This window comes from Euwallacea fornicatus, chromosome 1 (assembly GCF_040115645.1).
Source record: "Euwallacea fornicatus isolate EFF26 chromosome 1, ASM4011564v1, whole genome shotgun sequence".
Taxonomy (NCBI): Eukaryota; Metazoa; Arthropoda; class Insecta; order Coleoptera; family Curculionidae; genus Euwallacea; species Euwallacea fornicatus.
In genome coordinates, this window is record NC_089541.1 from 7,212,514 (window position 1) to 7,228,307 (window position 15,794).

General features: G+C 38.8%; 1 protein-coding gene across 5 annotated transcripts in view; it reads left to right on the top strand.

Moving 5' to 3' along the window:
• Smg6 overlaps positions 1-15,794 on the top strand; it is a 38,664-nt gene that overhangs the window by 21,783 nt on the left and 1,087 nt on the right. For all 5 annotated transcript variants that reach the window (XM_066287843.1, XM_066287826.1, XM_066287860.1 and 2 more), the window contains 7 exons: positions 2,392-2,662; positions 2,719-2,819; positions 4,427-4,704; positions 6,726-6,911; positions 14,531-14,678; positions 14,889-15,197; positions 15,493-15,705. In XM_066287843.1, coding sequence (XP_066143940.1) covers positions 2,392-2,662; positions 2,719-2,819; positions 4,427-4,704; positions 6,726-6,911; positions 14,531-14,678; positions 14,889-15,197; positions 15,493-15,626 — 1,427 coding nt within the window. In that variant the 3' untranslated portion in view covers positions 15,627-15,705. The remainder of the gene's footprint in view (positions 1-2,391; positions 2,663-2,718; positions 2,820-4,426; positions 4,705-6,725; positions 6,912-14,530; positions 14,679-14,888; positions 15,198-15,492; positions 15,706-15,794) is intronic.

Genomic DNA, 15,794 nt, shown 5'->3' on the forward strand with positions numbered 1-15,794 from the left:
CAGTGTTTTTTAGTTTTCCTTTGTTAATTTCAAGTTTTATTTAATACCTGGGTTATGCGTCAATATAGATTCATCCAGTGTGAACTCGCTTTCAGCTAGTTTTATTCTGGGAACTCACTTCACACAGAAATTGACATAATTTCGAAGTTCAAGTTTTCAGCGACATCATTAGTTATTTTGCTTTTCATAAGAACCTGATTGTTTTACGTAATCTGCGAGTTCTCGAAATTCAAAAAGTTACCATGAAATTATTGATAAAATTACGAGAAAAATGATGAATAGTTTTTATTAGAACGCCACAAATCGTCAAGTTACAACATACGGTAGGTTCTTAAATATCAAGAGCTCGGAGAATACGAAAAAATTGACGGGTCTGTATTAAAAACGAGAAGTTGATGATGACTCGAAGATGACATTGGAAAACGGATAGGTTGAAACCAGTCCTTCCATATAACCCGAAAAAATGAGCCGGGACGAATTTAGGAAAAAATATTCCTTTTAAGAAAATAATCTTCCTTTTTGGCTTCCTCGGCGATTTAAGAAAATTAATGAAAAAGGCAATTTGCTTCTTCTTTTTTCTTGTCAACTTGAACTGTCTTAAAAATATACATATTTATTTTAGGAGATATGTATCACGGAATCGGACACTTCCTAAAGACATTTTGTTGACTTGATTTAAACACTCATTACTAAGCCCAAGAACTTGTTAATCACTCTGAAATCACCGCAAGAATATCCGGCCATTATCCCTGCTACAGCTCAGCACTTTCCTGCAGAACTATTAGCCAAATTCCAACGAAAAATTATGTTCCTTTAACAAGCAGGTCTCGTTCCGGGAACTCCGGACTGTTAACCATTATTACCAAAATTTACTGCGTATTTAAAACATGAGCCCGATGACTCGGTGAAATTCTTAAATTACCGGGTACCGCTACTTGTCCATCAGCACCTTGTGGTACTATTTTAATTAAATTTTGATTGATGGTAGTTACCAGCCATGATTTGGACCGAACCAGCTAGGATTGGTGACCACCTGGTAACAGAACGTGAACCTTTGTGTTGTTCCGATTCGAAGGGGACAAGATTTGGGTCATTTTTTCTTATGAGCTCTTCTATTTTTCAACTAGATAATTTGAGGAAGTTGTTAAGTTTTTTTCACCAATGAAGCGTGATTTCTCTATTCTGCTCCTTCATTATTGAAATCTTGAAAAAGTCTTCGGTAGGAGTGCACCGCCTCATACTCGACCGGTGTTTGTCTTAAGCCGACCCCGTAATTAACCGTCCCACGTACTGGAATACTGATAATGCATACTTCCGATGGTTTTGTACCGTTCGCCACTTTAGTACCGAAACAAACCCATTAGTAGTAAAAATATGAACCGCAAATGCAAATTGGCAGTTTCCCAGGTATAGCGGTGAGGTGAGGACCACGCACTTGTCCGAGAACACTCCCTAGTGCGCACCGCGATGCATAAGGCGCAACATTGTGATTAAAATACCGTACGAGAAGTCGGAGAAACAAGAAATATTTAAATAGGCTCAAGCAGAATTCAATTGGTCGATAAATAAAATGAGCCGGGACGAATTTAGGACTTCCGCCCCGGGTAGAGGGAACACCACCACGTAACTTCGCTCATTTTCAATTTTCTTTCAAAGAATTGGCGGATGAGACCGAAGATTATTTATGTGCACACAAATATCGTACCGAGTATTTTCTAAAAATACGGGACAACTTTAAGGGGGTATTTTTCTTTTAAGCTCGATGTACACACGTATGGGTTTCATGACATGTAAAATGAACGTTAACGGTAACAGAAAAGTTGTCACCGCCTTGGTTTCGCAGACAGCACGAATTTTCACTGGTATTTTGGGACCCCTCTTATTCTCGAGGTCTTCAGCGGTGGATTTCCAGTGGATTATTACGAAGATTTCAGTGAGGTCCGTCGTTTAAATTAGCAATTTACAGCCAAGTAAATTGTCGATTAAAGTTAAAGATCACTAATTATTGGCCATCAATTATTACCTTTTATTGGACAAACATTTATCTTAATGAGAATAAGGTTTTATGGTAGCGTTCGCTTTACAAATCCGTGGAAAACGTCAGCGTCCATACTTCACAGCGGTCTGGTTACGCCGTTTTGGTCGTAATTTTGATTTAGACGTGACGTAAACGGTGCTTTTCAGTTGATTCAAATAGTCGCGCATATATTGACAGGCCAAGGAATAAATATGCGAAATGAACCTTTGTTGGTTCCGTTCGGGGTTTAACATTTTTAAAAGGCGCTGCCGTACAGATTGAGATGTTTTGAGCCGAGGTTGTTGCCTTTTAAATGGCTTCCTATTGGTGAACAATGGGCGCTTGTAAATTTTAATGGGAATTTGTTGGTATAGACCCGAATCTGCAGCAGTTGGCCAGCTATCGCTCGGAACTGCAAGAGAGGGCCCTTATAGTATCGCTGCAGATGTTCAATTTGATCTTGGAGCGATGCGTGTCCATTCTTGAGGATCATTGCTCGGACCAGGAGAAATCAGGATCGTCTCTAGATTCCCTACCCCACGATGCGAATGTGCTTTTACCGGCAATCAAGGTCTGGTGTGACTGGATGCTCTGCCATACGTCAGTATGGAACCCACCACCCAGTACGCACGATTTCAAAGTGGGGTAAGTTGGTTTCCACGCAACAATATGCATCTAACAACGTGATAATGTAAATTCAGGCCTCCCGGAGATCTCTGGTCAAGGCTAGGATTGCTCATGAATATCCTAGAACAAATGGACCAAGGGTCGTCAGAGGTGTTCATCAACGACCCCAAAGAAGGTGCGTATAATTGAACTCTCCACATTTAATTATGCTGTTGTTTATTTATCTTAGAGCCTGTTATCTTGTTAACAATCCAATCTGCCTTGCCAATTATTATTTCGCATAACTTTCAAACCGCCTACGCGAACTTCTCAATTATTATTACCGCATCGTGAACGAGCGCTCAAACTCGGTCGTGTACGTGAAGTTAGTTGAAATTAGTTACGATTAATTATTGAGAATTAATAGCGAAAATTCTTTGGAGCAGAGCCCAGTAGGGGACGAAAGTAGAGCATTAATAATTTCGGACAAGAATGTATTCATTTTCGTTGCATACGGCCACAATGGATCATCGCTCTTCTTGATTGATGATGCGGTTACCAAATTAAGCCGATTCTAAGGCCACGAGACGCGTGTAACCTTATGATTGTTTATTACACGTTATCGACTAACAAGAAAATTACCACTGCAGATTACCAGCTCGATTATTTCGTGCAGCCGAGGACAATGCTATATAGGAATAATGAGGGGTTTAAGTTGGGAATATTCCACCGTTAACGTTATTGATAATGATATTTTGGATGAAATTGGATATTTTCCACTTGCATTGGAGGTAGTGTAATTAAGGTGGATTCCAAAAAGCAAAGAGTTGTACCGTTCAAACTAATCCTGTTCGGAAAATAGCACTTTACGTCATTAATTACCGGTAATCTGTATATGTATCCGTAGGCGGTAAAATTTGTTAATATAATGATTAATGAAAATGTCAAAAAATGGAAACCATGATTGTGTTAATACAGATGAAATAAACGATACACATCCGTTCGATAATATTTAAAGCATTCATTGATGTTCCGCAAAATGCCTCGTGCTCTAATCCTCGACTTCTGGACTTACAACGAATGCAACGATGGATTTTCTGAAATGTGTATGTATGAAGAACCGGAAATGCGCCCTTTACTAGTTATATCTGTCATATTTGTTCGCTCATGAGGACCTACCATTATTCTTGGCTATAAAAGCTGTTACACATATTATTAAACATAATTATACATTTTTCCACAGGAAGATTACGGGGAGGAATGCACTTGCATACTCGTGCATTAGCAACTTTTCTTCATAAATAATTCACTCTGGTTGTGCCGTCAGTCCATCCTTCGGGCTCTCGCAGTGACTCGTACTCTCCACGTGCGGCTCTAGTTAATTAGGCCTAATTACATATCTAGATGGTTTTTTCTTCAGCCGGAAACCAGTCGGTGTCTAACAACTGTGTTACACGACACACATGGGAGCATTTTTTTCAGGCCCCGGCAACGTGTCAGTCATGGGAGGATTGAAACAAAGGAAATAATTGCCGCAAAACGGGAGGTGGCCTTATTATCTCCTGCTCGCCGGCTATATCGGGGCAGAAAGTCATTTTTACTTAATCCTAATCGTACTTTGTACGCCTCTTGTCGTTCTTTATGCGCAGCTGTTGCTGTCATATGAGAGATTTTTTTAACGTCTCAGTACCGTTATGGAGGGCTTTAAGAGGAATCCGCAAATGAGACGTTCGCAGATTTGGATAAGATAAATGAAATTTACTGCCGCTCACCGCTCAATCTGTTTAATGGGTGATATTTCAGGGTACGAGCAGATCAGGTTGCCAGAAGATGCGACGCTTTGTGGTTTTACGCCACTCATCTTTCACGACCGAGAACCATCATATGCGCCCTCCAGTTTGGAATCAGAGTCGGCGCAACTGCGGCTGAGGATCTCGAAGTTGATCTTCTTCGGCACCGTCTTCCTTTGCGGTTTAGAACCGCCGGTTCTTAAGTTGGAAATTGAAGATGGAAGGAGGGAGTACGTGTCGGCGGTATGCACCGATAGGGGGCGAGATTCGCCGAGGACAGAGGCTGTGTTGGTGAGTTGTCTTAAATTTAGTTAGTTTTTTTTCTCAAAGTAATTTTCTGATGGTATTCAGTAATGCGGCATCGATTTTGATCCCTTACTAAGAGTGAAGGAAACACACGTCCCAAAGACCGAAATCCTTCATTTTGTATTATTTGTGTCCCAATTACAACTGGATAACATCTCTAAGGACATTGCCTTTGATCGTAGTTTGAGTGCGCAGTGACGTTATCATTACAGTTATTGTTTCATTCTGACAGTAAAGTTATGCCAAACAGCTAGTTCATATTAACATTCGGTTTAATCTGAATTCTTGCTCTAAGCGATTGGGAACGACGAGAGGTACCTATTCTTGTGGGTCGATTTCCAATTTTATTCACAGCTCAACACGTTGCATATATCTGGATTTAAAACTGCAAATATGCAAAAGTTTTAACATTTTTCGAAGAAGGACAACAAGATTTTGCCCTTGGGGGAGGAAAAAATGTCATTTTCCCGTAGGTGGAAAAAATATTCCGCCTCTATACTCGTTTTTGCTGTCACAATTTGACACTCATGAAAAATTGAAACAATTTGATAGTAAATAAAGAATGACGTGACTGGTCTTAATTGGTGGGTGGGTCTTTATGGATGATCCGCATATGCGCAAATGTACACCGGAATATGGGCGCCAAACAAATGATTGAAATAGAGTAAAAATCAACAAAGAAATCGTACACATCTTCCGTGTGAACGTAGCTTAACTGTATTGTTTACTTTTGCATATTTTGACAGGGCTTGGGCTAAGGGAGAAGGACCGCGTTCTTTGTGTCGTCAGAGTTAGGCGATAGATATGATAGAGAATTGAGTTCTAGTTAACTTTTTGACCCAAGTGTAGCCTTTAGATGAACAAGGACATTTATTAGGAAAAGCCAAAAGTAGCGCGTATTTATTATATCATGCTTTTAACCGCATGTACGCAGATGAGGCTCCACAATGACAATGATTTTAACTGATTTTACACGAATGACCGAAGTGAAATGGTTTTTATCATTTTTGAGCGAAACGTTTTAGCGACAGCGGTTATGCAGTTGGTTATCATTTTAATGGCGTCATGAGTCAGCTGTTGTGTGCCAAAGTTTTCACATAATTTTACGGTTTTCAACTTAGCTCGGGAGCTGCTTTATTCCTTTTATACATCTTTTACAGACTAGATTTGGACGCGATTAAATCCCAAGATAAGTTGTTCTCGACTTTATCCAGAAGAGAACTGGTAGGGTTTAGGACTCATTCTATGACCAGTTACGAAATCGTTGGTTTTCGTTTTGTAAAGAGAATGTCCATTAATTGTGTAAGTTCTACGTCATGGACAGGCAGACGATGTTCAACAATTCCTTTATGAACTAGATTTAGCTCTAAAGTGACTCCTAGATTGTTTATTTACGATTTAATTTCTAAGAGGAAAAAAATGTTTTCGGAATTACTTATCAAAGCTTCAACGGTTATGCTTTCTATTTGCAAGAGATTTTCCATGTTGCTCATTTTATGTTGTGGAAAAACAGGAAATCTTCATATCTTACAAACGAGATTCGAGAATAAATTAACTCCAAGATTGTTTATCTGTCGATGTATTAAATCCATATTAAGCATCAAGTTATGTCCTTTAGAGAAGAACACTTTAGATCCAGATATTTATAGCTAAAAATAGACTTGATTAAACAACAAAATTAAGGAATATTACACACGTTCAAAGCGAACGGTAGTAAACAGTTGTGGAGAACGTCGACTATAGCAGAAAATTAAATTTGGACATTCTTGTAAAATAACGTTTAGTTAATTGTCCGGGCAATAATTTTCCGCCAGCCTTAATTAAAATTGTCGTTGAAAGGCAAGGACGGTAATTAGTTCCGAAATTTCGTTGACCCTAAAAGTTAGGGCTTTTAAGAAGTTCATTAAAAACGTTGCCGAGGACAGGCCTAGTTTTAATCTTATGAAGTTCCTGAAATAACAACGGTGAAAGGAAATTAAGAGTTCTAAGTATATTTTTTTTACTAGACCAGAAGCGATGAAGTTTTGCTCGAGACGTTTAGTGGCGGTGAGGAAGACGTCGAGGGAAAACCCGATGTGGCCCATGTAAATTCTCCTTTAGAAACATCGTCTGAAGTGAAGGATCTTTTGACCCGAAAGTTGGAGTTAGAGAAGAGGAATAGGAGTCAAGAGAGGCATCAACAACGTGTAATGGTAAGTCGTTATTATTTCTGGTACACTTCTGTTTATCAAAATTTTTTTCATTGTTATGCAGCAGTTCATGTGTCTACTTCCAATAAAGCTAAGGTGCCTCCAGCAAAAATTGTTTCTCATAATATATTATCTTTGAAAGTGGATTAATCGCGGTATTATCATGTGAGAACCATGCAACAATTTGCACAATAATAAGAACATTTAAATAATTCATTGGTCGTATTCGCTGTCAGGTGGTAAATTTACGACGTGTCTCTGGCATACGCGACTTATCAATAGCGCCAAGACAAGAAACGCTTTTGAATGGACGCAGGAATTGTTTCTCTAATATCGCTCTTGAAACTGAATGAGGTAACCGAACTTGTTCTTATTACACATGCAAGTAAAAGTTCAGTGGAGAAGAACAGCTTCCTACGTGTAGGATGTCACAATTTACGTTTCACGTAACCAAATTCAGTTCCCGTTACGTCCTCGGGGCGATAATCAGCGGCTACTTGCGTGAAGTACCAGGCGCGCTGTAACCCGATGCATCTCGAATCGAACAACCTGTTTGTTTACAAATATAATGGAAAATATGCGAGCGATTTTGATTAAGTGATTTTTTCCTGGTTCGGCACGATTGAATAATGTCTCTGCGTGTAGCTGCTGTGTAATGACGATGAATAGGGCGGTGGCACGGCGCCCGTCGGATCATCGGAAATCCGTCGTTGGTGAATAATACATTGTGAACCGCTGAAACTGTAATTTCGCATTCGGGCTGAATAATAATTCAATTCTTGAGTTGGAACATCTACCGAAATCACTAGCAAGCAAACTATTTAAAAATTTATTTTGAGGTTTTCTGAACTGTGAAAATGTCTTATAATTTTTCAAAGTTTTAGTATGAAATTTACAGAACCAAAGGTCGAGGAGTGCTCACGGATTTTAAAATGAGAAAGCACACCCAGGTCCTCTCTTTAGGTGTCCATGAGAGATGGTTTATCTCTATTAGTAATTTTTTTCGTTCGACCGTTTGAAATAGTTTCCTTCTAAGATTGCTTTCATAATAAAAGAACGGAACTGATAATTTTAAATAATTGTACACTTGGGACAATGCCTATTAACATCTGTATTTATAAATGCTGTTCAGAGTGATCAGATGTGGCGTTCCATTGTTAAAAAATAGGGAATACCCCAAGCACCCGTAAATATACAATGTGTCCCCGGATAAGCGAAGCTACTCTTCTATATGTTAAACAACAATGGATATACGGAGTGATTCAAGAAGGTGACTCGCCCTTATAACTTTTGTGTATGTAAACTTAGAAAGTTGAAATTTGTGGTGAAATTATATGAGAATAGATCCTATTCATTGGCATTAATAACGTTTATCTAGCACTTACAGTTTAACCGGAAATGACTTCAAATTCAAATTTTTGAAAATAATGCCCTATAAATTTTTACTTTTTCGAAATCTAGAGGTCAATTTTAGTCTAGAAATACCTCATTTTAAAGAAAATACCTTTTTTGTGAAAAAATTGATATGTTCTTAGTATTTGGGGAATAGCATCGGCGGCCTTCCGATGCTGCGCGATTTTATGTCGAAAATTTTCTACTTAGAAACCACCCGGGCCGCTACTGTTAAAAAAAAATTCAATAAAATAGAAACGGAAAATGTTAACGGAGCAGAAAACTTTATTATCAGTGAAGACAAAGAAATCAATGTTTTATTTATAGTAGAAATTAATTCAAGTACGTCAATTCGTTAGATAACTCCAAAATGTGAGATTAGCTATTCGTTAGGGCGTCGAGTTTCGGAAAAAACTTCTGTATTCTTGTGGTTATCAACCAGTAATTAATTGAAATGTTCAAAATGACCACCTTATTGTTCTCCACAAGCAAAAGCATTTCGAACCGTTTTTCTCATAACGTTGCTCAATTGATTTGGGGTTATATTATTTATCGCGCTACGAGCTTTTGCTTCTAATTCTTTCCATTTATTAGAAGGAGAGGCGTAAACTTGTGCTTTAACTGTAACTGTAACTCTGACTTGCGTTTTCAGGACTGTATATGAATTCTACAAGTAGAAATATTTGATTATTTTATTCTGTCATTTGAAAAATGGCACGTATTTTTTTCTAAATTTGAATGTTTTTAATGAATTAATAGTTCATTTTTAAGTGAACATAGGTTGTGTTTGGTATCAGAAAGTTCGGGAAAAAGTAATCTTTTAGAGAATCGCAATGAGCCACCACGTTTCTATTTGAAAAACGAGAGGTAAATGGGAAAGGCTGTTTTTCGGTATTTCAATTGCTTGTGAAAGAAAAAGCATATATAAAATAAAATGAGTAAAACCAATTAGTATTTTTCCCCATAATTCTGGCGTAAAATTGTGCCTAATACGTATGTCGCAGTGGCGCAGCTCGACGAGAGAAACCCACAAAACAAATATATATTACTTTCATTAACATATTTTTAGATTAAAAATGACCTTTAGATTCCAAAACAGTAAAAATTTATAGGGCATCACATTTAAAAATCGAAAGGTCCTTTCCGGTACCGGAAGTGCTAGATAAACGCCCTTAATGTCAGTCAATCGGCTCTATTCTCATGTAGTTTTCATCCAAATTTCAACTTTCTAAGTTTAGAAAAGTTGTGAGGGCGAGCCATATTTTTTAATCATCCGGTATTGCACGCAATAAACATCGTCCCCTTACGAGACTTGCCCGCCACTCACTTCCTTCGAGAGGCAAACTTCTCCGTTGGAGACGATAGCCTTCGTTATGAGTTCCTCCACGAATATACAGGGTGAGTCGGGAGGATCGTGCCAAACTTCAGGAGCGTGTTGTACATGAAAAATAAATGTAAAAAAACTCAAATGTTGTTATCCGATTTTCGTTTGCTTACAAGTTATAGCGTAAATAAAATTAAAACATAAAATTTAAAAAATGTATAAATTTCATAAGAAATTCCATAAATTAACGTTTGGATATCATAGTAAATGTTCAAAAATATTGCCATTAACTTCTAAACATTTTCGGCTTCGTCTACGAAGAGCATTCGTTGCGCTCCTGATTGTTTCATGTCTTTCTTTAATGGCAGCTGCAGCATTTCTAATGCGTTGAACTAGTGCATCTTGAGTGTCCACTTTTACTCTGTACACTTCAGTTTTAAACCAACCCCACAAACAATGGTCTAGTGGTGTGAGGTCTGGAGACCCTGGAGGCCAACTAATAGGGCCACCACGTACAAGAACGTCCAGGAAAGGTACGTTTATGGTAAATATAATCCTAGTTAAAAAATTTTATTTACGCTATAACTTGTAAACAAACGAAAATCGGATAAAAACATTTGAGTTTTTTTATATTTATTTTTCACGTAGAACACGCTCCTGAAGTTTGGCACGATCCTCCCGACTCACCCTGTATGTCTATTTTGAAAATCGCAAATTACGAACCGTCGCCAACAGCAAATCAAAGAAAAGAATGGTTCAGACTCGACAACAAATATTCTTTCAAGACGCAGTCAATAAAACTACTATATCCAACGATACAGGAAGATGCTAGTTGCGACTAAAAACAAAGGCATTTGCGTTAACGGTACTACTAAAGAGCAGGGTTGGGTGTTGGCCGAAACGGCATTCGATATGTAAATGCCACTTTGATTTGCACATAGAAATACATTAAAGTGGTGATTGTTTTACTGCGGCTCGTAAACCACGTCAGGAGTGACGTATAACGACTCAGAATTTTAAGCTGTAAATATGATAAAGAATCGGTTTTGGTAATAATATATAGCTGAGTCGGTTGACGTAACGTTTGATAATTAATTACGCAATTATCCGGCAATGCAGCCGCGACACACATATTGTCATTGCGCCAGGGGCGATGAGGTCAAGAGCGCTAGACGGAACCCATCTCCACGCATTATTTAACATCGTTTCCATTTTGCGTAGACGTAAATTATCCTCAGTAATACAGGCCCCTATTGGCTGGCGATGTTTAACCCGATTCTCACCATGTCGCCTCACGCCTCAAAGCTTATTGAAATTTACTCCCTAAATGCGTACATTAGTCCGGCAAATTTATGATTTAATCAGAAGTTTACGTATTTCGTATCTGCCGTACACAGTCGGGAAAAAAAGATATCCTAAAGCAAAAAAAATTCAGAAGATGTGGCGACCTATCGGAAACATCGAAGGTCTTTTCCTCGATGATTAACTTTTTGAAGGTTTGATTGGTTCAAATCGGAACTAATAATCGAACCATGTGTCAAACGCTCTGCTATACCTATTCTGACTCGGTTTGGTCAAAATGTTCACATCACACAAAAATGTCTTTTTTTCGGAAGCTGGATTTGAGATCAATGATTGATGTTTGATTATGTATTTGAGTATTACCTCTCTTTTAAATTTCATTTTCTGCGTTAGCGATTACTGCAAGTGGTATTTATTGGTTTTTAGTTTGCTCTTATGTGTCCGCGCTTGACCTTGTTTGTAACTCCATATATTTTTGAACAAGAAAGCGATGTGTGGCCTGTCGTTCAGTGAGCAAATATAACAGTTGGTTAATGACGTTTGAGCAAGAGATCAACCTCGGACAGAAAGAAACGAAACCGAATGCTAACAATTTAGCTAATCACAGCGGACGTCCCATACCGGAAGGCGGTGGCGTGTCTTCGGCTTTAAATAATGTACATACTTTTAACTTCACTTATTTTTCACTCCTTTCTGTCCTCATCGTTAAGCGAAAGACCATGTTGCTCCTGAGAAATATATCGTAAATCAATCTGACTGGACAATTCGATCATTTCTAACCGGACTATCAGCGAGACAATCACACTCGCTAATGTAAACGCAAATTACTCGTTTCATAAAAACGATAAAAGGTGCATCCATCTGTGCTGGTGTGAAGTATGGTCGCTGGGCGGTCAAAATAAGCAGTTAGAATGTTGGCCGTGAGAATGAGATGCCATTGTCTTATTTCTCGAATGCCGTTTCGACCAAGTGTCCGTAACGCGTTGGTGTGTAAACGAGTCTAAATAGTATTAGCGACGACTGTAAACCCTGGTCACATTTGACTAATTTGCTGTCCGTGAAAACTGTCTTATAGTGGTGATCACAGTTTTTGGATTTTGCATAACGTATTAATATGAGATAAAGATGATCGGCCCAGTTATCTAAATTCTCGATCCAAAATTAAAAATAATGAGTTAGTACATGGTAACAGAGTGCTGTGGTCTCACTTGTGAGAAAAAAGTTACCATGGAATGTTTTCCTAGAATTTTCCAACGAGGCAACGATTTTAACGCACGCTTTTGCGAGTTGAATGTAGCGCATTACCGCACGCAAACCGAAATGGCATGTGACAGTGTTAGTTTTAATTTTAATCATGTTAGAATGCACACAGTGTATGCAAGATAAGGACGTTTGCCGTGGGGATCTCGTAAACGGTAATAGGTACGGGCTTGGTTACTCGGGAGAAAAGTTGCACATTCATTGGAGTAGCGTCACAATACAAAAAGATGTAAAAAATATTTTCGTTTTCCAATTATTTGTAAAAAACCAAAAGTTTAAAATTTATTTTTTCCGGAATTGTGGTAAGAGATGGACGAAAACTAAAATCGCTTTCGTGTCGCAGTTTTTTAAGCCTCAACATGAAAATCTTCATTTCGTTTGTCAAGAGTAATCAACTTGTTTTTTTCTAGATGTGACTAGAAGGTTTTTGCGGATTTTAACGCGATCTTTAATTCCAAATTCATTGACATACCACACTTACTAATTTACGTTTCCTTCATATTTCTCTAAAGTAAAATGCAACGTTGAAGGTGGTAACGGCATCGGATATTAAGGTGGGATATCCGATGCCATTAATGAAATATGAATATTTTGTTATAAAACCAAACGACATATTTTTCGAATTCATTAACATCTTATTTAAATTCCTAAATAACAGTCGCTTTTCTCTTTACCGATATTCGTCGGTAAAAATGAACAAGAATATCTACTTTAAGAAATGGGCCGATAAGAAAAATGTACAATTCGCGAAGAGGCGTAGATGAGCAAACGCGATTTTCGCAAACTGTTACGCCACTAATGTCGGATGTAAATTGTTACAGAATCACATCATTAATCTAATATCCTTTTCAAACCTACTCATCACTGAGACATGATTTTCATATAACTTTAGTCAGAACTAAAAACCCTGTTTAAGGACCTAGGCCAACTTCACCTTCGAAGCTTTTACTGCAAACAAAACGGAAATATCTGCAATCTAAACACCGGCCATAATTGCCGGTCTTAACCCAAAAACCCGGTCACCAGAAGTACGTCCAATACGGGAATAATAAATGTTGTTTTAGTGAATTCCTCGGTCTCTATTCTCGGTCTTTATTCTCGGTCTTGTATAGACGAGACACTCGAGAGGCCAAGTGGCCCCTGCACAGCAGCGGCAGCGGCAGCAGGAAACGATCAGTTCGCCTGCTTTGAGAGTGACATTAGTGACACCGTTGTATGGGAGGATGAGAATCGCTTAAAATCTCATACGATCGGTATGCATGCAAAATGTACCGGGATGTGGGCGTTCGCCTTAATCTTCTAAATAAATCACTTAGCGCTCTTCCCGGTTACGATAAATTCCACGGCAAAGCGTTGTTTGGGTGTGAATTGGTCGTTTTGCTTTGACTATATGGGTGCTGCTACAGAGCTCGATAATTTTAGTGGTAGGTAGCTGAGCCACACAAACCTTTTTTCGAGAACCGTCAAAATTTGACACTATCTAGAACAACGCGCTTTTTCATTGACTTTTTTCCCGTTGTCCATGCCTGCACACCTATGGCGTTAAAGTAGCTGGGCCAAGTGCCCGTTTCGCACATTATTATCGAACTATTCAAGAGTTCAAAACAAATAGAGGTTTCGGGCGATAATATAAAATCCAGGGGGTAAAAAGTCAAGTTGATGACGTTTGCAAGGACCCAAAACTTCTGGTTCAAAATCGGATATCACGTCGGAAAAGGCAAGAAATACCATCAATTATTATTTACTTCCTTTTTCCTAAATTCTGATTTTTTACTGATTATTTTATCATCGTCGTTGTTATTGTTATTGTTGTTGTTATTAAAGAGGCCACAAAATTAAAAGAAAGCAAAGAAAGTCATTACATTAACACGCGTTTTTGGTGTTTGAACTGATGCATTTTGGTATGCGCGCTCGCGATATTTCGAGCCATTACTGACGTACATATTTCGGGGTATTTCCAAAGAACTTCGCGATGCTTCCAAGGTATTCTTGTGCACAAAAATCATCAGCGATCTACAGTCGGTTTGCGATGTTCTGGAACATTTTTCTTCTGAATGGACGAGATTCCCTTGCTGCAGTTGCAACAAGTCGTCCCGCTCTCGACTGTTGGCATTCCTGCGATTAGCTCGGATAAAGTATGAGCGACGCGAGGCGATAAATCACCGCTAACTATTGTCGCCTATCGCTGATTAGACGATGCTGAGCCCCCAGGAGATCTTAGGAAAACATTAAAAAGGAGAATTACACGCGCCGCCCCAGTAGCAGTACCGGTATTCGTTATTCTCGCAACATGTCACGGTTCTTCCTGTGTAATTTCATGGCTGAATGAGGGGTTTTGTTTCAGAAAATCCTTAGTCAATCCATCGTAAGTGTTCATCTAGAAATCCGACCAAAGTACCTAGTTCCTGACACGAATTGCTTCATCGACCACCTAGATAGTATACACACAGTAGCTAAGTCACATACCTATACTTTAATGGTGCCTACCGTCGGTAAGTACATATAATTTTGATTCTAAAGCAATTTGCCCGGTACTCCTCATACTCGAGGAGATAAATATCAAAAGGGCACATGTCTACTTCTCGTTAAAAAATATTTTTCTAATAAAAATATGAGCGAAATGAGAAAACGATTTCTTCAGAAATTGTTGGGAATTTTGTAGGTTTAATGTTTACTCCGTCAATTCCTATTTTTTTTTTCAGTTTTAAGCGAACTGGAAGGGCTTAGCAAGGGTAACCCTCCTCCCACCTCCAAGGGCAAGTTCTCCCCTAGTCCAGAACACGTTCAAAAAGTAGCAGAAGCATCTAGAGCAGCTCTGGAATTCTTGAAAACGCGCCATGCAGCTGTTAAATGCGTAACAACGAAAGGAGCAGTTCTTCCGTCAATGACGTTCAGCGTCGAAGATGACGCTACCTGGGACGTTACCGTCAAGAATGACGACAAAATATTGGACACGTGTTTGATTCTGTGTAAAAACCATGGGAAGGAACAATCGTCCGAAACTAAAGAGGGTAAGAATTTGTAGTTTTATGTGAGATAAAGCTCAAGTAGCGAAAAATTATTATTTGAACGGGAAAGGGGCATTAGTGGGCAAATACTTTAGAGATTTCTATTACAATAGAAAATAATAATTTTTCAACTAAGCATCTTCAGCCCACAATGCATACCACAGGTAATGAAGCTCATGCGATAGCTTATTAACAAAAACAACGTCAAACTTTTGTAAGTAGTGGAATAGTAGATATGGAACTTAACAAATGAGTGACGTTGACTGACTCAAATCAAAAGATGGCGTTTTTCTTGTAGGGGAACCCCGACGTTTGTTCCGCGAAGTGGTATTACTCACCGAAGATCGAAACCTGCGCGTGAAAGCGCATGCACGCGATGTACCTGTGCGTGCGCTGCCCGATTTTATGCGCTGGGCCAGTCTCGGAGGATGAATACACGATTCTGTGCAAGGCCGTTTTGGACCAGTCAGGATTGTTTTTGGCACTACGAATCGACCAAAATAAGGACGAGGTAAGTTTTGAATGACTTGATGTAATTCCTTAAGGTAAGAAAGGTTCCTGATTCTTCAGGTTAGTTCAAAAGAGTTGCAATACTTTCCA